The 25,864-nt window shown below is 55.2% G+C and overlaps 2 protein-coding genes across 2 annotated transcripts; both read right to left on the reverse strand.

The window, feature by feature from the left end:
* Positions 1 to 13,785: 13,785 nt before the first annotated feature.
* Positions 13,786 to 16,040, reverse strand: PDXP (pyridoxal phosphatase). The gene is made up of 2 exons (XM_035551975.2): positions 15,431 to 16,040; positions 13,786 to 15,334 (listed from the first exon to the last, which is right to left on the reverse strand). The coding sequence occupies exons 1-2, from the start codon at positions 16,008 to 16,010 to the stop codon at positions 15,009 to 15,011; spliced, it is 906 nt and encodes a 301-aa protein (XP_035407868.1). The 5' UTR covers positions 16,011 to 16,040; the 3' UTR covers positions 13,786 to 15,008.
* A 3,063-nt stretch (positions 16,041 to 19,103) lies between these two features.
* Positions 19,104 to 25,857, reverse strand: SH3BP1 (SH3 domain binding protein 1). The gene is made up of 18 exons (XM_035551898.1): positions 25,796 to 25,857; positions 24,109 to 24,151; positions 23,788 to 23,892; positions 23,586 to 23,662; positions 23,261 to 23,372; positions 23,110 to 23,186; positions 22,523 to 22,655; positions 22,307 to 22,375; positions 22,111 to 22,201; positions 21,729 to 21,871; positions 21,541 to 21,652; positions 21,371 to 21,452; positions 20,931 to 21,011; positions 20,713 to 20,829; positions 20,475 to 20,572; positions 20,142 to 20,271; positions 19,870 to 19,982; positions 19,104 to 19,393 (listed from the first exon to the last, which is right to left on the reverse strand). Exons 1-18 carry the CDS (start codon positions 25,855 to 25,857, stop codon positions 19,104 to 19,106), a joined length of 1,935 nt encoding a protein of 644 aa, XP_035407791.1.
* Positions 25,858 to 25,864: the final 7 nt, after the last annotated feature.

A 25,864-nucleotide genomic window follows, 5' to 3' on the forward strand; every position in this document is an offset into this window, starting at 1 on the left:
CATCTGCTCAGGACGTGACAGTCCCCATCCCTCTTACCCCCATCAAGCACGACCCCAGAGGCTGTCGCTCCTGGGTACTTCTATTTGGTGCCATCAATGCCAGCAGAGGTAGCAGGGAGAAACTCCTACCTGCTGGAACTCAGGAGGGCAGGGAAAGGCTCTGGCATTTGGCCAGGTTGCTGACCCCTCCTGCTCCACAAGTGGATGGAGTGAAGGCCAAAATGGGTCTCCTTCCCCATCTCTGAGCCGTGGGTTTCTCCACCCTGACATGCCCACTCCCTGCTCTGGAAAGGAGCCTCAGCGCTCAGCCCTGGAGCCTGACTCCTTCCATGGGGTGCGGGACAATGAGAAGTGCTCCATGCCAGCAGGAGAAAAGATAACTGCTGCAGAAGAGCCAGTTGCCTTCTGCTTGGGTTATGCGTGTGATTAAACCAGGCCCTTTCAAATGCAAGATGTCGTGAGACCGAGCCTCTGTGAAGGACCCCAGACATCCCTTCCAAGTTGAAGAACTGCTGCTGGAGCCGTGGTCTAGCAGGCTGCAAGGGCTGGATAAGAAGAGATCGTTCTTTTGTAAGAAATGGTGGACAGAGAAGGGAATTTTCTAGATACTTGCTCACTTAGGGCTGGAGATGGGAGAGGCCACTCAAAAGGTGAAGGATAGGTCCTGTGTTTCTGGCAGCCGTGCACCGTAACCCAGCCTTAGCAGTCATCAGCCCCTTGAGTCATGCATGTCCAGGGACCTTTCTCCAAAAGCTGCTGGGAAGATTAGAGAGCAGCTCCTGGATAACAGGTGACAACAAAGGAGGGAATATCACCTCAGAGGAGATGCTGGAAGGGTTGTTCACATCAAGGCGTTTCAGCCTTTAGACCTGAGTCTCCCTTGGGCAGCCCATGCTTGTCTGTTGGAAGACCAGGGCTCTCTGCTGGCTTTAGAGGAGCCCTGAACTAAATGCCTGACATTAGCACAACAGGAATATACCCTCTTGCAGTTTGGCACAGGCTCTACCAGCAGGAAAGGGGCCTATGGGGTGTCCGATTGCCTGTAGGGCTACCAGTGGGCTACCTGCACTGGCACAACACCGTGTTGTCCTTCCTACCACTCGGTTGGAGCGGTGATAGGTGACAAAACCCAAAGCTTCAGGATCCTTATGAGGATCCAAGCTCCTTACGAGGTATGGCTGAATTCAAGGAAGGTCCCTGCCACCCGTTCCACCACAGTGAAGATGCAAAGGTGCTTGCCCGTTATTTTTGGGAGAGAATTGGCACAGGAAGGGCCGCTGTGGGTTGAGAAAGGCAGAGCCAGGCTAGTTAGAGCTGGTAATCTTCACCTCCCATCACTTCAGTCCTTACCAGCGTGTGGCTGGTCAGCCACCAGGGGAATGGTTATCAGCACATTCAGTCTGCTAAGGATGGAGGCGAGGAAGATGAAGACAGGTCACAGCAGACCTTGATGGCACAGGATTGTCCTGCTCTGGGGGAACTCAGCGGTGGTGTGGGTCTCTTCTCCTCCAGCCTTCCAGCCAGGCTCTTCCTCACCAGGAGAGCTTTCCTGCACTGCACTGCAGACCCTTCCCTTTTATTACAGGGAGAGATGCTGATCTTTATCGGATCTTGGGAAGCAAAAGGTCATCTTTATCCAAGCCGAAGGGAGTGAGCTGACCTTATGCTATTGCTGTGAACAGTGCCCTTGGCCACGCCAAGCTCTTTGGCCATAGAGAGCCACAGATATGGAGACGGGAGCATTGCCTGTGGGATACTTCTTCAGCAGCCCTTGAACTCTGGTTAAGAGTGTGCAGCAAGTGGTATCTACAACTGCACCTGCTTTTTCCATGCTGTGATGTTCCTGACAGCATGGGGCCAGGAGAAGGGAAGATGGGAGAGCCGCCTGCTGTGGCAGGGGCAGACCAAATTCATATCTACGTGAGCATGAGGCCAGAAATCATAGCAAAGGGAGACCTTGCCAAGCATGTCCTGTGTTAGGGGTTGGGCATCCCACTAAGGTCCTGACCCGGGGCACCTCCCCTGTGGCTCGTGCTTCAGAGGCAGCCTGGCTCCTGGAGCGACTCACTGCCCTCTTGTTAGCCCTTTCCTTGCACAATGTCCCTGTCTCCTCACTCCTCTTTGGAAAGCGCAAATTGCCCTTGCTGGTGAGAAATCTCAGACAATCCTCAAACAATTGCTGCTGCCTCTGGGGCCTGAGATCATCCTTTGATGCTGGCTGTGACCCCACCATTCCTGTAGAAGGAACCAGACCCCCGTCTGTTGCTGGGTTGCCCATGGTTTTCATTGTAGCTCTTCCCTCAGAGCCTCAGCTTGATGCCAAAAGCACCTGTGCTGAGCTCTCCATGCTGAGGTGGCACCGTTCCTTGAGCTTCCAGCTTCCCTCATGGCCATCCCCACCCTTCCTAACGTCCAGGCTGTAATTCAGCTTGGGCTGAAGTGGGAAACACGATTGCTAAAGGTGAGTTTCATCACTGCGGGTAGCTTTGATTGAAGGTCTGCCTTCTGGCCTTGCTGATAGGCATTGCTATGGATCAGCATACCTGGACGGATCCTGCGTGCTGAGGGCTGGAGTCCAGCTACTGCAAGCTAAGGGGTTGAGCCGACCTGCTGTGCATTGGGTTGAGCTGTTGGGTGGCTCTAACCAAGGTGGTTTGGCAGCTGCTGAAGAAATATCCTGGTCAGGCAAGCGTCTGAAGCAGAAGGAAGATCTGCCCCCAAATCTGCTTATGAAGGAAGCAGTGATGGACTGGGCATCCTGAGTCATGACCTTGGAGAACTGGAGAAGGGCCTGGCCGAAAAGCCCGTGGACTACGTGAGCAAGGTCCACCTGTACACATCACTCCCCAGCTGGCAAGGGCCTGTTTAGGCAGCAATTACTCCCTCAGTGATTTATTTGCAACATCTTTCCACTGGGAGAGCATCTTTTTACCTGTTCATCCACTTTGTGTTACGTGAGCTGTGGTTTTTTGAATTCAGGATTAGGTGCACTAAACTCGGGTTTATTATCTCGCAGACTCCAAGCCTCACATCTTCAATGAGCCACAGCAGGATCTCTCAAGCTTTTCTGCTGAAATGTTTCCAACCACATTCAGTTTCCTGGAACGAGAGTTGCTTGTAAGGCTCCTGCTCTTGCTGACTCCGGAATCTCTGCTTTCATTAAATCAGTATGGAAATATGTTCCCCGGTGGTGAAGATAATTCCACAAACGTTATCAAAGGGTACCTGGGCATGGTGATTTATCTGGGAGAGCCTGAAATTACAGCTTGGGGAAGCGGGGATGAGTCCTGCTCACGCTAATGACATCGGGATGTGTTGGACGCACCTCAAAGCGCGGCCGGGGAGTTTCCCAAATCGGTGCTCCCCACCTACATCCCCACACCTCCACCATGAGGAGCTCACATCGGGCTCCATCTCACCTCCGGGGGATGAACCCCCTCGGGGCACAGCCTGGTTTGTGCAGCTGGTCTCCTGGCTGGGGTGGGCTCCCCGTGGCTGCAGGATGGGCTCAGCATCCTGGCCGGGTGCTGGGCTGCGGATGGGCAGCATGGATCACCCCATGCCAGCCCACGGAGATCATTGTCCCGAGCCATTTGAGTGCTTTCCTAGCATGCAAGTACAGTGAGAAGCCACTGACGGTGCTAGAAATAGTGATGGTACAGCAAAAAAAAACCAAGCCTTCGATTAACTCAGGCATGAAGGAGCCTGACTCCACCGAAGTGGTGGAGTTAGCAGATCTTTAAAGCCAGCAACACGGTGACTGGTTGTGGAGGCTTCGTGCCACTTGCATTTTGGTTTAGGGGCACTTGGCGCAGGGCGGCAAGTAAAAGCAAAGCAATGCAAGCAAAGGTGGCCGGGTGCTTTAGGAAAGGACCTCTTTGTTTTGGACACAGGGATGTTGCTGGCAGTGACACAGCCTGGCCCAGGTGGTTGTTGTACGTAGAGGGATTCCCTCAGCTGCAAACGCAGGTGGAGAAGCCTTGCGTCATGTAGGGCAGCAGCTGCTGAACCAGACTGGCACTGCAGTGCAGGGAGGGCTGGGAGATAAGCAGGAGGAGATATGAGCTCTCCTGCAGGCAAAGTACGGTTAGGGACCTCGTCCAACTCTGCCACGCACTTTGAAACTGATAATTTGCTTTTGAAAAGAAATGGGAAATTGAATTCGGGCCGGTGCATTGAATTTCCATTTTTCTTTAAATAAATACAGTTAAAGAAGCAGAAAGATAAAAAAGTAGAAGTGTTGGGGTGCAGCATGCGCTGTTCAGGCTGTGCAGGCACTGCAGGCAAGCCCTCAAACCTGGACTTTAAGAAATGACGTGTTTCGAAAGCAGACCTACAAGCTCAGCAGACACTGACTCTAGAGGGGAAAGGATTGCCACTGCTTGGCTGGATGTTGGCTAATGCCACCCAGAGGGCCGGCAACACCAGCCCGTTGCAAGCACTGCAGGAGAAAAAGGCAATATTTTGCTAAAATATGACCCCGTGCTTTAGGTAAGGAGTATTCCTGGGCTAATGGTTGGCACTGGGAGTGCAAGGGAAAGAAAATGCAACTCCCTGCTTGCTGCTGGAGGCTCGGGTATGTTGTTACTGACATGCAGGAGAGCTGCAGGCTACGGACCGGCTGTGATCACTGTCTCCGCACTGCTGTAATACCCAAACCAGCATCCTTGCAGTAGCAAAGAAACCTGCCATTTATTAAGCCTATTTCAAGCCTAGAAACAACCCGCTGAGGCATATTACCCGTCTCGGATTGCTGTCTGCTAAAGCGACTTTTGAGACATGCCGGGCAGAGGTTTGTTTGCTGTGTTTAATATGCAGATTGCAAGTGAGTGCTGTGCTCGAACATGTCAGGGCAGCCCAGGTGCTGGTTTCAGCTCTCCCAAGAGCCAGGGCTCTGGAGCAGTGTGCTTGTGGAATAAATGCACATTTCTCCTGCAACACCCTGGAGACCGAAACTCAGCCACTTGCTGTTTTTCAGCAAGTGATGTGCGTAAAAACGAGTCTGCAATGATGGCCCCGAAGAAAGGGGTTCCCTTGAATAGTTTTTTTTAGGAGCTGCTGGAAGAGGAGGATGTTTCGGCAGGGCTGGGCTCCCTCCCTTCCCCGAGGTGTGGCAGGCGGACCAGACGTGCTGCTCGGGGAGAGAAAGTGCAGGGTGCTCGGCTCCAATGCTATCGCGGCTTGGAGGCAGCGGGAGGTGCTGGGGTGCGTCATCCCCTGCCATGCTGCTGGCTCCAGCCCCCTCGCAAGGGGACCCAGGTGCAGACCTGGGCTCCTCAGCCTCCATCCATCGCATTTTTCTGGAAGGAAGCCCAGCTCTCATCCCAGCACGGGTGGGAGGCTTGGGAGAAGGGAGGAAAGGATGTTGATGCACTTAGCACCGAAGCAAACAGCACAGCATAACTGTATGGGATCCTTAGTGTTGTTCTTGTTACGATAGACATCAAGAATGAGCATTGACACACTCCTGAGTTGGCTGGGGTGCAGACTTTGACGTGCCAACTGACTGCTTGGCCATATGCATGGACCTCAGGGCTTGCCTGTGCGACAACCTCCAGGATTTTACTAAGCACTGATGGCCCAGAGGCTACTGTTTGAATGACGTTTTGATAGGGAGCAGGGTCACAGCTGGGACGGGGGGAAGGTTAGACATAATATCCACTTCTGCTTGGCCTCCTCACAGCAGGAGGCTGGGGGAAGAGGGGAGGAAACTGATCTGCAGCACCCATGTGCCAGTGATTTGGTGGCAAGTGCTGCTCGCAGCACGACGCCTGCTCTTCTCTCCCAGTGTAGAAGGTCTGCAAACAGCCCGGCTGTTTTGGATGAGCCCTGTAGGAAGAATTAGGGAGGTTCTCCTGGCCTCTGCGCTCATGTCACGAGGGGGGCTCAAGCTGCAATATAATGCTCTTCCTCCCCTGCGAGGAGTACTGTGGGTGCAGAGGTGGGGTTGGAGCAGTGTGAGCTCCCTGCTGGGCTTCTGCTCCCAGCCCCAAGGGAAGGCTACCTCCTCTGAGCTCAGTTTTGGTGGAAAGATGCTGCTCTGTATCCCCCGGGGGCATGTGGGGTGGTCCAGAAAGCACACACACACCCCCCCCCCACACCCCTGGGTGAAAGCCAAGGCTGGTGTCTGTTTTGGAGAAGAGCTATTGGGGAGGGAGGTCTATGGGCAAGCAGGCTCCGTCTGTGAATTTCCTAGAGAGAAACATGCAGGGAGAAACAGCTCCAGACCCCGCAGTGCACCCCTTCCTAACAATAGCATTGTCAGCAAGGATGGGTGCTGTGTGCCAGGGCTCCCCGAGGCCCTCGGGGACCGGACAGGCCGCTGACGAGACGCAGGGAGAAATGTTGTGACAGCGCGCCCTGCGTGGAAACAAAGGCGTTTATCTCGCTTTGTGGCAGGCTGTTTATTTGGGGTAAAGAGAAGGAAAAGCAGCAGAGAGCAGATGGGCCTCCCTCCACACGGGGCCTTATTCAGACATCCTTGGTGTCCCAGCCCCTCTGGCGGGGGGGCATGGAGGCAATAGGGCGAGGCTGCTCCCTGGCCGGCTCGATGGGCCACACCGTCCCTCACGGAGGAGCTCGACACACCAGGCAGGAAACATCCAGGGAGGGCCACCAAGGGTGGTGGCAGCCCTGTCCCTGCTGCCCAGACCCCCAGGGACTGATACTCTTCCCCAGATCCCTGGGGCAGATCACGAGGGATCTGCAGGGATCTGGTCTCAGTGGGCCCCAACCTTCATCTCTTCTTGTGTCTGCAATGTCTGTCAGACCGAGGCTTCCTGAAAACCACCTCCTCAGGTTCTCAGACCAGCCAGGGAAGCCCTGCGAGCTTGTAATAGCCCAGACTGAGATAATCTTTAGGTGCTGCAAGCTGTTAGAGGATCGGTTAGAGGTTGCAAAATACCCACCTTGAGTACCTTTCATGAAAGCCTGAGGGCTCAGGCAGGCCTGAGATGGGGGTTTTGTGGAGGAGGATTTTGTGGCATGAACGACAGCTCCAGAATTACAGGAGGGAGCGGCAAAGGAGCAAGAGGGCATGGGGAGAGGAGCCTTTCTTGATTTGGAGGATCTCTTTTGGGATAAACCAACCTCTTGCTCCTGGTCTCTGCATGCATTGAAGCCTGAGCATTAAACCGAGGCCAGCAGGCTGTGACGCTCTCGAGGACTGGCCCTGGATGCTGACCAGCTCCCTGCGGAGTCACCGTTCCCACTTTGGGAAACCAGAGCTCCAGCCACGTTTACTGCAGGGTGGGAGGATGAAAACGGCTCTGGACAGGAGGGGATCCCTGCCCAACAGCTTGCAGCTGGGCCAGAAAGCACTGCAGCAACACAGCTCCCCGCTAACACCAAAGTTTGACCTCCCCTGGTCCCTGGAAGCGCTGCGAGAAGGTCAGGATGCTTCTCAGCTCAGCTGGGGGATGGATGGATGTTGTACCCCTCAGAATGAAACCGAGATGCTTGGGTCAGCGCTGCTGTCCCCAGAAGCAGAAGCTGGTGAGGATGCCAGCACCTCGTGCGCCCAGGAAGGTGGCTGCTAGCTCAGAGTGATACCGCCTGCGGGGAAATGGGATGCTTTCTGAAAAAAGGCAGGCTTTCCGAAAAATAAAGCAGACTTTCCAAAAAAAAAAAAAAAAAAAAGCAGACTAAGCAGACTTTCTGCAAGCAGTGTGCTGGGCAGGGGTGAGATCTGCCAGTGCTGGGGTGGCCTGGTTTGCTGGGCCAACACGCACTAACCCTTTTCAGAGCAGGAAGGGGTTTGGGGGGTCTTGCAAATGGCCCACAAAGGGTTGCTTTCTCATTTTTTTGACCTGCAGAGGTCTGCAAAAGGCAGAGCAATGTCCCTGTGGGCTTGCAGGGCCCCCCTGTGCTCCATGTGCCTGGGGAAGGGCGTCTCAGACCAGCCCCATGGCAGGCAGGAGCTGCCCACAAGCCGATGCTTGCGGTGCCAGGGAGGGATGAATCCCAGGGGAAGGTGAAAAGCAGGGCTTGCTCTATGGTTAATAGCCAAGCTTATATATGTATATATACACATACATATATGTATGTATATATATATATACACATATATATATGTGTGTGTATATATATATAAAGAGTATCTTGTCTTTAGAAACATCCCCATATAGTTAAATATATTATAAATATATTATATATATATATATTATAAATATATATTATATATATATTATATATAAAATATATAATATATATATTTATATATTATAAATATATAAATATATTATATATATTTAACTTTATGGGGATGTTTCTAAAGACAAGATCCTCTTTGATCCCTCCAAGAGGCTGAAATGGGAAATGCACTGCTTTGCCTTTTTTTTTTTTTTTAATATACAACGTCTTTCAGCCTTTTGGGCTTTGTGCTGCTGGGAACACCACGACTCCCAGCAAGAAACATCCCCCAGCGCCGTAACACCACGGATCGGGCCCCGGCAGCCAGAGCAGAGCCGATGGGGGACGCAGGCCGAGGTGAGGCCCCGCTAAGAGCAACGGGAGGCAGGGCAGCAGATGCCAGCCGCTGCAGGCAGCCGCAGCCGGAGCTGATTAAGTGCACACAAAGGGCAGCCGTGACTTGGAGGCAGCCCGTGGGGCCGCCGGCTGCATCGCGCGACGCTTTCTCCCCGGGATGCAGCCCCGCTGGCCACCGGCCCTCCTGAGCTGAGAAACTTGGGCGAGCGAGCCCCTGCCAAACGGAGCTGGGAGGGAGCAGCAGCTGGGGGCCCCGCTGTGCTGACAAGGGCCAGTGAGAGAAGCCGGCCCCCGAGAAGCAGCCGAAATTCAGCATGCCTCTCACCGAGCCTTGGGGTGATGCGGAAATAATGGAGCGTTTTGCAGGCAGCACCGGCTTGGGCTGGGTGTGCAGAGCCACGGAGCAATTCTGACGTGCGACCTGACAGACAGACAGACAGGAGGCTCAGGCAACAGGGAGAGTGAGGTCTGCTGGAAAGCAATTTCAAGAGGCATAACTTCTTTCTATTCAATTTCATTTATTTTGCCTTTTGCCGTGCCCAACACCGAGGCCTCTGTTAAAGGACAGGGGAAGAGTGGTGACTGGCAGGATGGATGGTGGCAGGGGTTCACAGCTTACCCTCCATGTGTACAAGGAAATGACAGGCAGCAGAGTTACAATAGAAAGACAGGGAAGAGATAATTTGACAGGAATATCATGAAATCGATGAGAATTTCACCCCAGAAAGCCTAATGGGAACACAAGCCAGAAGTTATCCTCTACTCCTAGATTTATTTTCAGCCTAGGGAACAATGGCCTGGGAGACGGGAGAATGAAAGCCCTAGACAGACGGCTTGCTTGTGATGTCTGATTTACTTACTGCACCTGGCACAGCATCAAGAGACAAGGAACAGACAAGGATCCTCAACAGGAGTTGGGCATCCTCAACAGGCCAAACAGGAGGTAAACGCAGCGTGGCATTGCTCCACGACACAAGCCCTTTCACCCCAGAAACCTCTGAGGGGAGGCAATGAAAGAGACTGCCTGTGGTGGATTACAAGGCAGTGAGCACCAGGAAGCTCAGCCTAAACCCCCCGAGGGAGCTGTAGGACCTGCCCATCCCACGGGACGTGCCAGTCTCCGTGTGACCCAGGCCGTGCAGGCAGGCAGTTGTGCCGGCGTGCCGAACGGGAGCGTGGTGCCATCCTTCACATTTCCACCTCCAAAATTTGGTGAGCGCACGAACAGGGGCTGGCACGGCTCCACGCCGCTTCTGGGCTCTGCTCAACGGCGGCTGAATCAGCAACCTCAACGCATTAGGGCCGAAGGACGCTAAGTCAGGAACACCTCTGCTTCGTGGAGAAAGGGCACCTGGCCAGGACCACAACCGACGTGGTTATGGCAGGGGGGATTCTCTAAGACTCCCTAACTTGTACAACAGCGGAGAGCACCTTGAGGAAACAGCAAGCAGCACCCAACTTGCTTCGGGTGACTAAATCACAGCCACCGGGCAGGACAACTCGGATGGTCGCAGACCAGGCAATCCGGGGCTGTTCCCTGCATCACCTCCCTTTTTTCCACGCTCAGGCCTTACGGAGCTGCCTGTGCTTGGCTGTGGTGGTTCACTGAAGCTACAAAGGCTGATAAAACTCTCTAAACTGGGGAGGTTATTAATGGCTTTTAATTGTTCTCAACTGGTTCGGCGTCTCACAGGGGTTGCATGGAGAGCCGAGCTAGCTTGTCAACCAGGAGCACTTCCAATACGTCGTCTGTGCACAATTCCCAGCAAAGCCTGACAGTACAGCAGCAGTTCCTGTACGTGCAAAGCTGTGCAAGTTGCAGGCTGGGTGAGTTTGCTGGGGTCAGAGTCCCACACTGTGAAAGGAAAGGCAATAAGGAAGACGTACAACGACACAGGGACAGCAGTGAGGCACCCAGACGCCTACAACACCTTGTGTAGGGAGTGAGGAGAGACAACCTGTGCAGCAGAGGAGGCTCCTTACACACTGTGCTGCTGGAGGAAGAGCAAACGCTGGCTGCTGCCTCTCGGGGCAGGCAGTAACAGGCTGCTGCTCCTCGCCTCCTCCTCCCTGCGCCCCGTGCTGCAGGACAGGGTGGTGCCTGAGGTGCCTGCCCTGGCAAAGGGGGAGCCTCGCATCAGGTTGGACGAGTACCGAGCGAGTTCCTTGGATCATGAGCCTGTCTTGGCTCCAGAGGAACTTTCCCATGAAAAAAAAAAAAAAAAACAAAACAAAAAAAAAAACTCCTCGATCCTGCCAGTCCCAACACCTTCCAGATCCTTCCTTTTCTCCTAGCAGGTCATGTGGCTGAATGCTACCAACATCCCAGCCGAGGTGATTATTAGTTGCTCATATTACAGGCATCTGCTCGCTGATTAATATCTTTAGACCCGTATCTTCCTGCAGCGTTTGTCGTTTGACCAACCTGATAAGCTTCTATGATGAAATGACTGACATGGTAGATGAGGGGAAAGCAAGGATATTGCCTGCCTGGACTTCAGGAATTCCCTTTGATATTGTCTCTCCTAAGATCCTTATAGAGGAGCAGTTAAAGTACAGGCTGGATGAATAGACAGCGAGGTGGATCACAGACTGGTTGAACAGACAAGTCCGGAGGGTGGTGATCGGTGGCAAGAAGTCTAGCTGGAGGCCGGTAACGAGTGCTGTACCCCAGGGGTCAGTACGGGCGCCCCAGTCCTGTTTTACCTCATCGTTAGTCATCTGCGTGATGGAGCAGAATGCTTCCTCAGCAAAATGACACAAAACCGGGAGCAGCAGCCGCCACAGCAGCGGGTTGTGCTGCCATCCAGAGGAACCTCGGCGAGCTGGAGAAACGGGCTGACAGGAACCCCGTCAAGTTCGACACGGGGAAATGCAAAGTCCTGCACGCGGGCAGGCACAACCATATTTTACCAAAAATGGGTATTGGTGTCCTGGGTTGCATTAGGAGGAGTTACCGGCAGGTCAAGGGAAGAAAGCCTTCCGCTCTTATTTTTTCAGTGGTGTCCAGTGCAAGGGTAAAAGAGGCAGTGGGCACAAACTGGAACATGGGAGGCTCCTTCTGACCACCAGGCAGCACTTCTTCACTGGGTGGGTAACAGGGCTCCGGCACAGGCTGCCCAGAGAGGTCGGGGACTCTTCCTGCTTGGAGATCTCCAAAAGCCACCCGGACGTGGTCCTGGACAGCCTGCTCTGGGTGGCTGGAGCAGGGGGCCTCCGGAGGTCCCAGGAGGTCCTACCGACCCCAGGAAAACAGGAGCACGATGAGGAACGTTTCAAACTAGGGGACACCAGGCTGCCAAAGCCTTGGTGCCCTGGAAGTCAGGCTGGTGAGAGCTGCCCAGCCAGAGGTCCCAAAGCAGTAGAGGAAAGGAGCAGACAGCCACGGAGGAGCACACAGGGATTGCTTCCAGGTTACCTGCCTTCAAATCACGTATGCTGCATCCCTTGCCTCTCCCCGGGCCTTGCCCAGGGCAGGCGATGCTCTGCGGGTTGCTGCTAACACCACCAGCCAGGGGTTGCCACAGTAACAGCACTTACACATGGATGCTGGGCTCCTTGGATAACTGAACGGCTGCCACGCGCCTTGCAGGGGTGCTGTCTTTATTGCACAGCGGGCAAGGATGCTGCAGCTTTCAGGAGAGAAGATAAAAGCTGTTCTCTACGCCAAAACGAGCTCCCCCATCCGTTCCACCCTCCCATGCGCTTCCACAGCCCTGTTCTCCCTGGCAACTGCACCGTTTCTCTAAGCACTCAGCCCAAGAAGTAAAACTGCTTTAGATGACTAAATCAGCCTACCTAGGCAGAAGCCATCGCTTATTTCAGTTTAAACGACAGACGTGATCCCCCCGGGGATCCTAGATGCCTCGGCACCAGAGGCTTTAACGCAAGCTGAATGATACCTGAAGGGCTTGGATGGAGAGCTCGCCACCCCTCAGGGACACCGGGAGGGGGTCTTCCAGTCTGTTTTCTAGGAAGGTCTGCTCATTCTCACCTTCGTGCAGGAGGATAGCGGAGGGAAGCCACAGAACAGCAGCCTGGCAGGTCTGGTGGATCGCTTATATTGCTGCTCTCAGCCCCACAGAGGGCTCAACAGAGCAGCCCAGTGGCTGGAGGCAGCACTGATCCCTCTGCTTCCGTCGTCGGGGAGAAGCAGCACGTAGAGGACTCCTTCCTGGTGGCCTCAGTGATGTGAGGCATCGAGGGTAGGCCAGGTAAAGCCTATTCTTCTGCTCCAAGCCCACCTCTGCTACACAGCAAAGCCCCCAGGGAGAGGTCCATCAGATCAAAAGCACAGCCATGAGGGATACTGGTCAGCCATCGTCTATTTGGGGAAAACATAGCTGGGAGCTGTTTTCAGCGGCAACAAGCTCGCCACTCAAGATCCCGAGAAAAGTCCAAAGTCAAGGGAGTGCCCAAACACAGGCTGCTGGGCTGTTAGGAACCAGTTAGCTACCGGATTCCCTCCTATCTCCTGGTGTACCAGCCTGGGAGTCCACAGCCTCCAAACCCATCTGCTGGTCCCGACAGCTGGCAAGGACAGAGAGAATGAGGAAGAGAGTACGAGAAGGATCAACCCTAGGAGCACCCTAGAAAAAAGGGGGGAACTCCAGGGGAAGTTCTTGCTGTGCACCTGTGTGTATATGCACCTATAAATAACTCAGCCTGGCTGTGGCCCGAGGGCTCAACAGCAATGCTCCGAGTTTGAACTTGGTACAAGTGAGCTCTGAAAAGTGACTTGGGGTCTGGGTATCCAGCCAATTAGGGAACTGGAGTTAGCAGACAACATTAGATCTTGGGTCTGGCTCTGCTTGGTCATTCAAGAGGCGATTAGAGGCTCATTGAACAAGTACCATTCCTCTGGATATCAAATTAGAGATGCAGAGACAAAACGGACAGACAGATGCGTACAAAGGGGACCAATTAAGACGACAGGCAGTCTTCAGAGAGCTCTTTGGATGTCGTTCTATTTTGGAGGGCTGTTCTCCAAGTCATTTTAGCTTAAACAACAGAAAAAAAAAAAGACATTCAACACGTGGGATTATCCTAGCACCAGTAAGCTGCATCTGGTTCCGCCACATGAGCTAACACGGCAGTAACTGACACTGAGGGTGTTTATTCATCTCAGCAGCTGATCTTTCAAGCAAGACATGCTTGGATACCAGCAACAGCCGTTGAAGAGGTTTAACAAAGGGAAGGATTTGGTTCCCTTATGAGGGACTTCAAATGCAGTCTTACACCCAGATACCCAGGCCATTCTCATCTTGGTGGGACTACAGGCGAAGAAAGGAGGCCATGTCCAGCCTACGCTCACACTTTATTATATACAGAGACACAGTGAGTGTAAGAACATCAACACGGGACGTGGACAGTCAGGGAGGCCCGAATAAACTGTCCCCCGCCCCCTTGGTGCAAACAGTCAGCATAGTTTATACAAATAATACAATATTCGAACAATAAATAAGTCTGATAATTAAGATCAATAAATAATAATAAAAAAAAAAACGTAGAAAGACGAAGCAGCAAGGAATGATTCGAGGGCTGCGACACACTCACAGCAGTGACAATACCAACAACATCTCACCTGCACAGCAGCAGCTGGAGCACAGACACCCCCCCGTCAGCCCTTTTCTCTCACCACACCATGGCAAAATCCACTGAGAGGGGGGAAGAAGGGGAGAGTCGTACAGTTCACTCCTGCTGTGCTTTTGAGGTCTAGTAGCCCTCTCTCCTTCACAAGCCCCTTTGGAAAAGGGTGCTTGAAAACAACGTACAACCACAGACCCGCTGTGCGCAGTCACAGCTTGTCTGAGTTGCTTGGCACAAAAAAAAAAAAAAAAAAAAGGGACAAGGACAGTCTCTCTTCCCTTCCTACAGTCCTTCAGACAGGCATTGGCACAGTTATTAACCGAGTCAGGGCAGGAGGTGGTAGGGGAAACATATCTAAGGAACAGGGGAAGAGAAGAGATGAGGCGAGGTGATGCTCTCTTCCGCTCGTGGGAGGCAGAGATGCTCTCATTCATCGCTCCAGCACGCTCCTTCCACACGCCCTGGCACTGCTGGAGGCTGGGCAGGTGAGAACACCAGCTACTCCCCTGGCAAGGAGGGGGTTACCACAAGGGCTGCGGGGATGCAGCTCAAAAGTCAAGAGTTACGCGAGTGGAGGGACAGCAGTAAAAGGCCGCCACTGGTTATCTAAGAGAAAAATGATAAGACAGCTGTTCCCTAACCCCTGCAGCGGGAGAGGCCGTACAGAAACACTGATTTGACCCCAGGTCAGCCTCAAGGCCTCCAGCTCTCTCCCAGAGATGCTCGCACATGAGGGAGAGGACTCTGTCCATCACAGACAGCTCTCAGCAGAAAGGAGGCAACTTGAGCCCTCCCTCCTTCTGCCCCCAGAGAAGGGTACCGGAATGTGAAGAAACGGGGAATTGAGGGAATACGGCGGTGTGAGAGAAATGGGAACAGATGGAGATCTGGGATGGGGAACCCGACCCCTCTGCCCTCGCGTGTAAAGACTGCTACTCATCCAGGCCCGGTATCAAGTCTGCAATGCTGTCCACGTAGTAATGGGGCACCATATCCTTGGCGGCGGCACTGTCGCTGGCCATGTAGGCCTGCGCCTCTTCGAGGCGGGAGACACCCGTCAGGGTGAGGATGGTGGAGAGCCCGCAGTTCTTGCCGAAGAGGATATCCGTCTCCAGGCGGTCCCCCACCATGAGGGTGCGGGACGGGTCGACGCCGAAGCGCTCCACGATGCACTCGAACATGTAGGTGTTGGGCTTGCCCACCACCAGCGCCTTGCGGCCCGAGGCCGTTTCCACCGCAGCTGTGAGACTGCCAGTCCCTGGGGGAGAGAAAGACACAGCGGAAAGCGGCTCAGCACCTGGAGGGACACGCGGGATGGCAGCCAAGCCAGCACCCCGACCCTCCGGAGGCTCACCGGGCGTCCGCCGGCCGTCGCTGAGCGGGTGCCAGGGGTCGGGGTCGGTGGCCACCAGCAGGCAGCGGGGGTCTCGCAGGTAGCCGCAGGCCTGCGCCAGCTTGCCGAAGGTGAAGTTCTCGTCGTAGCCCACCAGCACGGCCCGCACCGCCTCGCCCCCCGGCTCCCCCTCGCCCGCCAGGCGCAGGCCGGCGGCCCGCACCTCGCCGCGCAGCCCCTCGCCGCCCAGCACGAAGACGAGGCCGCCGCCATCTCCGCCTCCTCCATCTCCTCCTCCTCCGAGGCGCTGCCGCAGGAAGAGCGCGGAGCACAGCGCCGAGCTGAAGACGTGCTCGGCCCGCACCCCGCGGAAGCCCAGGCGGCTGAAGCGCAGCTCCAGCTCGGCCACCGAGCGGCGGCTGTTGTTGCTGACGAAGAGGGCGGCCTTGCCGCAGCGCTGCAGCCGCTCCAGCAGCTCCGGGGCGCCGGGCACGGCCCGCTCGCCCGCCCACAGCACGCCGTCGCAGTCGAAGAGCAGCCCCTGCGCCGGGCCCAGCACCTCCCGCAGCCCCGCGCCGCTCAGCCGCCGGCAGCTCGCCATGCCGCCGCCGCTCCGCCGCCGCCCGACTGGCAGCCGCGCCGCCCACTCGCCTGCCCCAAAAGGCGGGCGGGGGGCGGGACAAAGGGCGAGCGCGGAGGGTGATTGGGCGAGGCGCCTCCTCTCCGCCCGGCACGGCGGCTCGCCCCCTGCCGGCGACGCGGCCGCCAGCGCCCCCCGGCGCTGGCCCGCGGGCGCCATCTTGCCCCCCCGGATATAGTTGCAACATATCCATACCCATATCCATATCCGTATCCGTACCCATACCCATATCCATATCCATATCCATATCCATATCCATATCCATATCCATATCCATATCCATATCCATATCCATTATCCATTATCCATACCCATATCCATACCCATGTCCATATCCGTATTCATATCCATATCCATATCCATATCCATACCCATACCCATATCCATACCCATATCCATATCCATACCCATGTCCATACCCATGTCCATATCCGTATTCATATCCATACCCATACCCATATCCATACCCATATCCATATCCGTATCCGTATCCGTATCCATATCCATACCCATATCCATTATCCATACCCATATCCATTATCCATACCCATATCCATATCCATTATCCATTATCCATACCCATATCCATACCCATGTCCATATCCGTATTCATATCCATACCCATATCCATATCTGTATCCGTATCCATATCTGTATCCGTATCCATATCCATACCCATATCCATTATCCATACACATATCCATATCCATTATCCATACCCATATCCATACCCATGTCCATATCCGTATTCAAACCCATACCCATATCCACATCCGTATCCACATCCGTATCCATATCCGTATCCATACCCATATCCGTATCCATACCCATATCCATACCCATATCCATATCCATATCCATTATCCATACCCATATCCATACCCATACCCATATCCGTATCCATACCCATATCCATATCCATACTCATATCCATATCCATTATCCATACCCATACCCATATCCATACCCATATCCATATCCATACCCATGTCCATATCCATATCCATTATCCATACCCATATCCATACCCATTATCCATACACATATCCATACCCATATCCATTATCCATACCCATACCCATTATCCATACCCATATCCATATCCGTATCCATACCCATATCCATACCCATATCCACATCCATACCCATATCCATACCCATTATCCATACCCATATCCATACCCATACCCATATCCATATCCATTATCCATACTCATATCCATACCCATGTCCATATCCGTATTCATATCCATACCCATATCCATACCCATATCCATATCCGTATCCGTATCCATATCCATACCCATATCCATTATCCATACCCATATCCATTATCCATACCCATATCCATATCCATTATCCATTATCCATACCCATATCCATACCCATGTCCATATCCGTATTCATATCCATACCCATACCCATATCCATATCTGTATCCGTATCCATATCTGTATCCGTATCCATATCCATACCCATATCCATTATCCATACCCATACCCATATCCATATCCATATCCATACCCATGTCCATATCCGTATTCAAACCCATACCCATATCCACATCCGTATCCATAAACGTATCCATACCCATATCCATATCCGTATCCATACCCATATCCGTATCCATACCCATACCCATATCCATACCCATATCCATACCCATATCCATATCCATTATCCATACCCATACCCATATCCATACCCATACCCATACCCATACCCATATCCATACCCATACCCATATCCATATCCATACCCATATCCATACCCATATCCACATCCATACCCATACCCATATCCGTATCCATACCCATATCCATATCCATACTCATATCCATATCCATTATCCATACCCATACCCATATCCATTATCCATACACATATCCATATCCATATCCATTATCCATACCCATACCCATTATCCATACCCATACCCATATCCGTATCCATACCCATATCCGTATTCATACTCATATCCATATCCATTATCCATATCCATACCCATATCCATTATCCATACCCATATCCATATCCATATCCATACCCATGTCCATATCCGTATTCAAACCCATACCCATATCCACATCCGTATCCATATCCGTATCCATACCCATATCCATATCCATTATCCATACCCATATCCATACCCATATCCGTATCCATACCCATATCCATACCCATATCCACATCCATACCCATATCCATACCCATTATCCATACCCATATCCATACCCATACCCATACCCATATCCATATCCATTATCCATACCCATATCCGTATCCATACCCATATCCGTATCCATACCCATATCCATATCCATACTCATATCCATATCCATTATCCATACCCATACCCATATCCATTATCCATACACATATCCATACCCATATCCATTATCCATACCCATACCCATTATCCATACCCATATCCATATCCGTATCCATACCCATTATCCATACCCATATCCATATCCATTATCCATACCCATATCCACATCCATACCCATACCCATATCCACATCCATTATCCATACCCATATCCATACCCATTATCCATACACATATCCATACCCATATCCATTATCCATACCCATATCCATACCCATATCCATATCCATTCCCATAATCCATACCCATATCCATACCCATATCCATATGCCCCCCCACTCTTTAAATCTACTTTCAATATATACATCCATGTGCATGTGTGCAGTTGTTCTTTTGCTTCTTTTTAAATAAAAACCTCTCACTGGGAAACCAACCGCTTGCCTTTTCCTCTTCCCAGTCCCAGCTTCGAGGTGAAATGTTGGCGGAATGGCGGCGGCGTGCCCGCCAACAGCCGCTGCTGGGCCTGTCCCTCCACCCTCCGGGCCTGTGGCACAGCGCTCTGCCCACTGAGGCATCTCCCACCCGCAGGCAAAATGGCGCAGGGCCTCCCCTTCCTTCTCCCCTTCCCCCCAGGAGGAAGGCTCTTGGCGGTGGATGAGGAGGGGGATGCAGGCAAAGGCTCACGGCCGCTGGGAGCAGATGGTAGCCCCACACCTCGCTCAGTCATTCTCCGCCATCAGCGATGCCACCAGTGGGGCTCCGTCCCCCTGCTGGCCCCTCATCCGCAGCCCAATCTGGGGTGGCGGTGGTGGCCTTGGCAGAGGGAGGCCCCGGGGACGTCAGGGACTCGCGGCTGTGGCGCGGTGCTGGCTGTGGTGGCAGCGGTGGTGGGACGGAGGGAGCACCCATCCGTCGCGGCCGGGCTTTGGGGCTGGTGGCGTGCTCAGGGGCCGTGCTCCGGGGCTGGGCCACGGGTGGTGGCACTGTAGGTCGGGCTGGAGCCGGGCGCTTGGCTGGAAAGAAACCAGAGGGTCATGGTGCTGGCTGTGGGTCTCAGGTGGACTGATGGACAAGCTGACCCATGCCCAGCTCCCATACTGGAGTCTTAAGATGAAGGGTCAAAGCACATGCAGTTTTTTGGGGTCTTTTCCTACCCTCTTCCGTCACAGGGGGACATGAGGTTTGAACTGGGGATGCTCCCCCCTCAGAGGACCAGTCATGTCCATCCCACAGTCCCACCATGGCTTGGGTGGGGTTGGAACTAGATGATCTTTAAGGTCCTTTCCAACCCAAACCATTCCATGATTACAAAACGAGGGGCTGGATCTTGGCCACGCTGCCCATCCTGAAGCCCTTCCCCTCCCATGTGGTGGCCCTAGCACCCGGTCTTGCAGGACGTGGTGAGATGAAGGCAAACTGGACAAGGTAGCGTTGGCGGGGTTGTCTGCCCTGTGGGCATCTCCCAAGCATTGTGCCTGCATGGTCTAACCTTTGCGGGTGGAGTCGTTGGCTGGTATCGGAGCTGGCGGCACTGTGGCTTCGGGGGACGGTCTGGTCACCTCTGGGGAAAGCTGCTGGGTGCTCACCTCAGGGTCCCTCGTGCTGGGGGAGAAGGGGACAATCAGGCTCTGGCTGTCCCGTTGACGGCAGGAGTCAGCTCCTCTGTGGGGCATGGTGGTGGTCCTGGCCACCTCGTGAGGATATGGCCCATGGGGTGGGGTGGGATGGAGGTGAGGAGCCCCCTGCTCCTGCTAGACTTACACTTCTTCATCCGGGAGAGCCGGGGAGCTGGCTACGGGGGACTTGGGGGATGGCTCTTCTACAGGAGTGTCCTTGCTGAGTCTGACATCCGCAGGCGGCGTAAACATCCCTGAGACGTTGAAATCTACATCTGGGTGGGGAGAAAGGCCAGGAAATGATTGTTGTGCCCGTGCTAGACACAGAACATCCACGGCAGGAAACTGGAGCTGCCCAGGACATTCTTCACCCATCCCTCTGCAGTTCGTGGTTGCAGCGGGACCTGGTGCTTTTCTTCTGTGCCCTTCACCTTGTGTCACCATCCCCTGAGGACAGGAAGGCAGAGTGAAGCCCTACCTCCGGGGAAGAGGGTGTCCGCGTTCTGGATGAGGGCCTCCACGATGCCCACCACCTGAATGGAGGAGACCGAGGCCAAGTCCAGCTGCACGGGGTCTCTGAGAGACAGAAGTGGGGGAGGCATCAGGGAAGGGCTTTTGGGAATTAACCCATTTTATGCTCATTCGGCAGGGGTAGGGCCCCAAAAGGGCTTTGTCCCTCCCCTGGAAAGCTGGCATCCCACCCAGCCAGACCTCACCCTGTGCTCTGCTGTGGCCACAGCAGGTTGGGGCCCAGCACGATGGCGATGTTGCTGGGGGTCATTTTATTCACCTCCTGGTGCTCGGCCAGCTTGGCTAGAAACTTGATCAGATACCTGTGGGGTAAAAGGAGAGGGTGAGGGGGCAGTGAGTGTGCATTTGGGAAGTAAATGGCTGCCCCTGATGGTTGCATGGGGTCAAAGAAGCCACAAAACACCTCAAATTGTTGTAGCTGTCCTGGGGCAGGCGGCTGCAGGTGTCTCGCAGGCTCTGTACACGGCTGTCAACATCCTTTAAGCTGCAAGAGAGAGAAAAGGGAGGGAAGGAGACCTCAGCCAGCTTCATAGGACAAAGATGGACACAGCACGTGAGGGAGAAGGGCTGATGGTGGGCATCGTCCCAGCTTCTTGCTGCATCTCCTCCACCACTCCTGCCTGCCCTACAGTGAGGAGCCAAACAGCTGCTGGGCTTGAGCTTCAGAGCTGTCTGAATTTCTTGTGAGCACCAGACAGGCGGCAGCTGGACCACACGCTGTGGTCATGTCTCCCCAGGAGACAAACGAGGCCGAGCATCCCTGCTCTGAGTGCTGGAGGAGGCAAAGTGGGGTAACCGTGCGCTTTTTCAGCCCCATGGGGCTTTTCCCCCTCGCTGACCCACCTGGCCACTTTGACCCACTCGTCGTAGAGCTCGAAGGTCATCAGAGGCTGGGGCAGCTCCCGCAGGTAGGACTTCAGCGCTCCTGGAGGGGAGCAGCAGGGGTGATGGAGGTGAGAGGATGGCAGCGCCTTCCCGACCCCATTCCCCTGCCCCATGTCACCGTCACCCACCGGCCACAGCGTGGGGGTCTGAGTAAAACTCCTCCAGGGCATTGGAGCCACTGGCCAAGCTGCTCTTCAGCTTCCTCAGCACTGAGGCGCCCGCTGCTAGCCGGAAGAGTCCCTGGGGATGGAGTGAAGTGATGAGGGAGGGCTGTGCTTTTTGGGGAAGGGGGCACGGGGTGACAAGCGCTGCCCACCTCCTCCCTCATGCCGGAGGCCAGCAGCATCATGACGCAGGCCTCGATGGGCAGTGCGATCTCCCGGCCCAAGCTCCTGAGGTGGGTCTCCAGGGGCACGCCGTAGTACCCTGCCACCGGGGTGTCCGCGGCGAAGGAGGGCTCTGGAGGAGAGAGGGGGATGCAGGGAGGGAAGGAGGATCCCGGTGGCATCCAGCCTCGGTGGCATCTCGCTCTCAGCTGGGGACGGCTTGGTGGAGGCAGCATCCTCACCCGGCCTCAAGCTGCCGTGCCGGCCCAAGGTGGAAGGCAGCAGCAGGCATGGGGAGGAAAAAACATCTTTTCCAGCTTCGCTGGCCGTGCTCGCAGCCCTCCCCAGGCTGCCTGGAGAGCAAGCAGGTACCTGTCTGTCTGTGGCTCTCCTTCAGCTCCGCCAGAGCCGAGTCCAGAGACCCCAGGGACTGCCGGTGGTACTGGGCTTGGATTTCCAGCAGCTGGCAAAGAAGGGGCACACAGCTAGCACGCAGGAACCCCCCCGGGGCTTTTTTACCCCAGGAGATGTCCACACACTAAGTAGGACTTGCAAAGACAGGACTTACTCTGATGAAATAGCTGGCGTAGCTGTCCTCTTTGGTGGAGAAGTGGTAGAGGTCAGCCATGTACTCGTCCTGGGAAGGGAGACAGCGACAAGAGTGACCTTCTGCCTCCTGCCTGGTCTTGGGGCATCTCCTTGTTTCTGCTCCCGGAGCTGCTGGAGAGGAGCAGGTCTCCAGCCCTGGAGCTGCCCCTCAGAGGAGAGCCAGTGACATTCTCACCTTGCACTGCTCCACTTTCCTCTTCACCTCCTCCTCCTCTTCCTTCAGGATCTCCAGTTTGTTGGCAGAAGAAGCCCCCGGGACGGTTCCAGCGCCAGCGCTGTTACTGGAGCCCTTGGCAGCTTGGTTCAGCCTTTGGGGTGGGAGAGGAGACGCAACGCCCAGCTCATCAAAGAGGATACAGCATAGGGCAAATGTGAAGAAGGGGCATGAGGACGAGAAGGAGGACAGGGAGGCACTCTGGGTAGTTTCTCTAGGCCAGCACTGCTCACTCCCCTCACCCAGAGGATGCTGCTGCTGAACCCAACAAAAGCCGGAGCGGGGTGATCAGTGCCAGGACATTTTGCTTCCCTCCGCAATGGCACTGCCCTTCTCTCCGGTGTGATCAGGCCAACGACTCAGCCCAGAGCAGGGTGCACCCATGGACAGAGTTGCCTGTGTTGTACGGTGCTGGGGACAAGCTGGTGCCTCTTTGACTTCACCCCTGGCCCTGGGAAATTCTCTCCCCACACTAGCAGAGGCCAGTCGAGTCGACTGCCCCTTACCCCAACCCAGCTGTCCCCCCATGGCCACAGCGTGCCCCGTACCGGCTCTTGATGGCGTTCCAGTCAGAGATCAGCTTCTGGAGGGTCTTCTTGCGCTTCAGGATGATGGGCAGCTCCTCCTGGGAGAGAGGGGCCGGAGTGAGCGGCAGAGGTTTGGGGACGGGACAGCAGAGCAGGGGCTGGCCAGGGCTACCTCGCTGAGCTTGTTGAGGGGCTGCAGGATGTCGCGCTCCACAGCGATCTCAAACTCGGCCAGGATTTTGGCCAGCGAGCTCTGGATGCAGCAGCCCATCTCCAGGGCTTTCCTGCATGGGGGAGAGAGGCGAAACAACCACAGGCTGGAGACAAGTCAGCCTCTAACCCAACGCCCCCCACCATGCCCCTACCCAGCCCCACTGATGCTGCTGTTTTCCATGCTCTCGGGACGGGGTTTTACAGCTTGGCTTGGCTGTGGGAGCCCCAGAGCCAAAACACTGCCCCAGACAGGGTTTTGCCATCTTTCTCCCACCAGCACTTACCCGAGGCTGGATTCCGTGTCCAGTTCCTTGAAGCTCTCAGCCATCGTCATGGACAGAGCCATCAAAGGCAGCTTCTTCTGCACAGAGCCAAAGTTTGGGGAAAAGAGATGAGATGATGTGTGGCAGACATGCACCGGTCCCCTACATCTTCCTCTGGTCCAGCTCCCCGTTGGCTTCGGGACCCTTTGGAGGTATCACTTACCACTCTCTTGTCCATCTCGGAGCCGCAGTGCCCCTGCAGACAAGCCTGGAGCCGCTTGGACACGCTGTGCGCTGCTCGCTTGGCCGGCTCGATCCTCTGCTCGATCTGGGGGCGGAAAGGTGGCACCGGTGAGACAGCCGAGATCAGCCAGCGCTGTGCCGAAGCCGCCGTGCCGGCCCTGGAGCTGCCGTGGGGCAGGCAGGAACGTCCCGGCCCCGTGACTCGGAGGTGCCAGCGGGGAGAGTTGCAAGATGAGATGGGGCACGTCCCCACGCGTGGCCACAAGCCGACACATGCCCGCCGAGCCGGCCCACGCCTCACCTGCAGCAAATCTTCCGTCAGGAGCTCGGTCGCTTCTTGGGATCTGTGGAGGAAGGGGAAGAAGCCATGAGCAGATGGGGTGGCCTCCTCGGGGAGGCAGGTCCTTGTGCATCTCACCCGCCTCTCTTTGAGCTGTGGGGAGTGGGAGGTGCTGGCTACTGCCTGGACCGTCCTACATGAGGCAGAGTGAGCCCAGGAGAAGAGAGCACCAGGAGCAGAAGGCTCAAAACGCCCTGATGGGACAGGGCCATGGCACCGGTGGGAAGTCTGGGGGTAAAACTTTCTCCCCCAACTGCTTCTTCCTCGAAGGTGAATCCAGGGCAGCTTCTGCTGGAGCCCCGGGGGTGCCTTTGCGGAGCAGGTAGCGGAGAGCTTTGGTGCCGCCAGAACTGAAGCGACTGAACTTTGTGGCCAAAGCGGGGACCTAAACCAACGGCAGCCCTCGGAGTGCCGAAATGAAAGCGGCTCTCTGGTTGGTTTTGCAAGCAAGCGTTCAGAGCGAATCGGGCAAAGGAAGCTGCTGGTTTGCAGCGAATTCAGATCAAAAACCCAGTGCAAAACCCAAGAGCCGCTATGGCTGCAAGACCTCTGCGGCTTGTCGCAGAGGGGAACCCTCGCTTGGTGGACCCGTCCCCTCACTATTCCCTGGGAACTGCCTCATCCCCCTGCCCGGCCAGTCCACATTTCTCTTTTCAGCCTTTGCAAGAAGCGACGCGGGACGAGCCCGTGGAGCCGCAGGAAACGGGGGCGGCTGGCTCGAAATCACGTGAGACCGCGGCCCACGGCGGGGAGGCTCTGCAGTGGGGCGAAAAGCTCACCGGGGGACTGCACGAGCTGCTGGAGACCTGCTGCCCATCCGGCCTTATGTGAAACGGAGGCTCTGCCGGTGTGGGGACAGGGCATCTCCCCTCCGGGGAGGGGAGGTGGGAGAGGAGAACCAGCTCCCTGCTGGGAAATGCAAGAAGAGCAACAGGCGAGCGGGCTGCAGGAGCTGTGGCAGCTCTGCTGGGGTGGTTTGAAGGACCCTGAGGATGTGGCTGGTCCCCCACAGCCTTCCCATGCTGGGGAACCCAGGTGGCGGTGTGCGGAGGTGGCTGTAGGAAAGAGGGAGCTGAGGGGGCTGGGAAGGGAGGGCCCAGCCCTGTAATTTCAGTTCTGGGTTTTGCAAGGGAAGAGCTTTGGAAAGCCAAAGAGAAAAATAAGGAAGCAGCGGAGGTGGGACCAGGCTGTAGGAATTCGTGTGAAGCTGTAAGTCCTCCACGGGTTCTCCAAGGATCCCCAGTCCTCTCCTTGAAGGACATGCTGGGATGATCAGATGCAGGGCATCGTGCTCAGCAGGGAGGGCAGCTCCCAGCTCCTGTCACCCTCCTGGTCACCGCACAGCCCAGGGCATGTGGCTGGAGAATCCCTGCCCACGGCCCTCACGTCCTGGGGAAGCCAACCTCGTGCCCAGGTGGGTGCAGGAGAGGCAGTCGGGCCTGGGGAGCCCATCCGTGGTGAGCAGCACCAAGCAGCCGTCCCACCGCCCCTTGGCTTACACCGAAGATGCTCTAAGCCCAAGCTCACCCCGCACTTTTTCCCTCTTCTTTGCCCACCGGGGAGCCCAGTCCGGCCTGGGGCTCACCCTCCAGGACCGGCGTCCTGCCCCCTCCCAGCCCACCGGCACGGGGAGCGGAGAAGTCCTTACCGGCTGGTGGCGTTGGGATGGGACAGCTGCTGCCGCATCCGATTGAACTGCCTCTTCATCATCTTGAGG

Source organism: Cygnus atratus, chromosome 1, assembly GCF_013377495.2.
Source record: "Cygnus atratus isolate AKBS03 ecotype Queensland, Australia chromosome 1, CAtr_DNAZoo_HiC_assembly, whole genome shotgun sequence".
Lineage (NCBI taxonomy): Eukaryota > Metazoa > Chordata > Aves > Anseriformes > Anatidae > Cygnus > Cygnus atratus.

Bases quoted from the DNA above. Each gene is read 5' to 3' on its own strand.
- PDXP (XM_035551975.2), bottom strand. From the start codon at position 16,010: ATGGCGAGCTGCCGGCGGCTGAGCGGCGCGGGGCTGCGGGAGGTGCTG. The intron at 15,335-15,430 runs GTGAGCCTCCGG...TCTCTCCCCCAG, and splicing joins CGACGGCCGGCGGACGCCCG to GGACTGGCAGTCTCACAGCT.
- SH3BP1 (XM_035551898.1), bottom strand. From the start codon at position 25,857: ATGATGAAGAGGCAGTTCAATCGGATGCGGCAGCAGCTGTCCCATCCC. The intron at 23,663-23,787 runs GTAAGTGATACC...GGCTCTGTGCAG, and splicing joins CCGAGATGGACAAGAGAGTG to AAGAAGCTGCCTTTGATGGC. The intron at 21,012-21,370 runs GTGGGTCAGCGA...TCTCTCTTGCAG, and splicing joins GAGTGGGTCAAAGTGGCCAG to CTTAAAGGATGTTGACAGCC.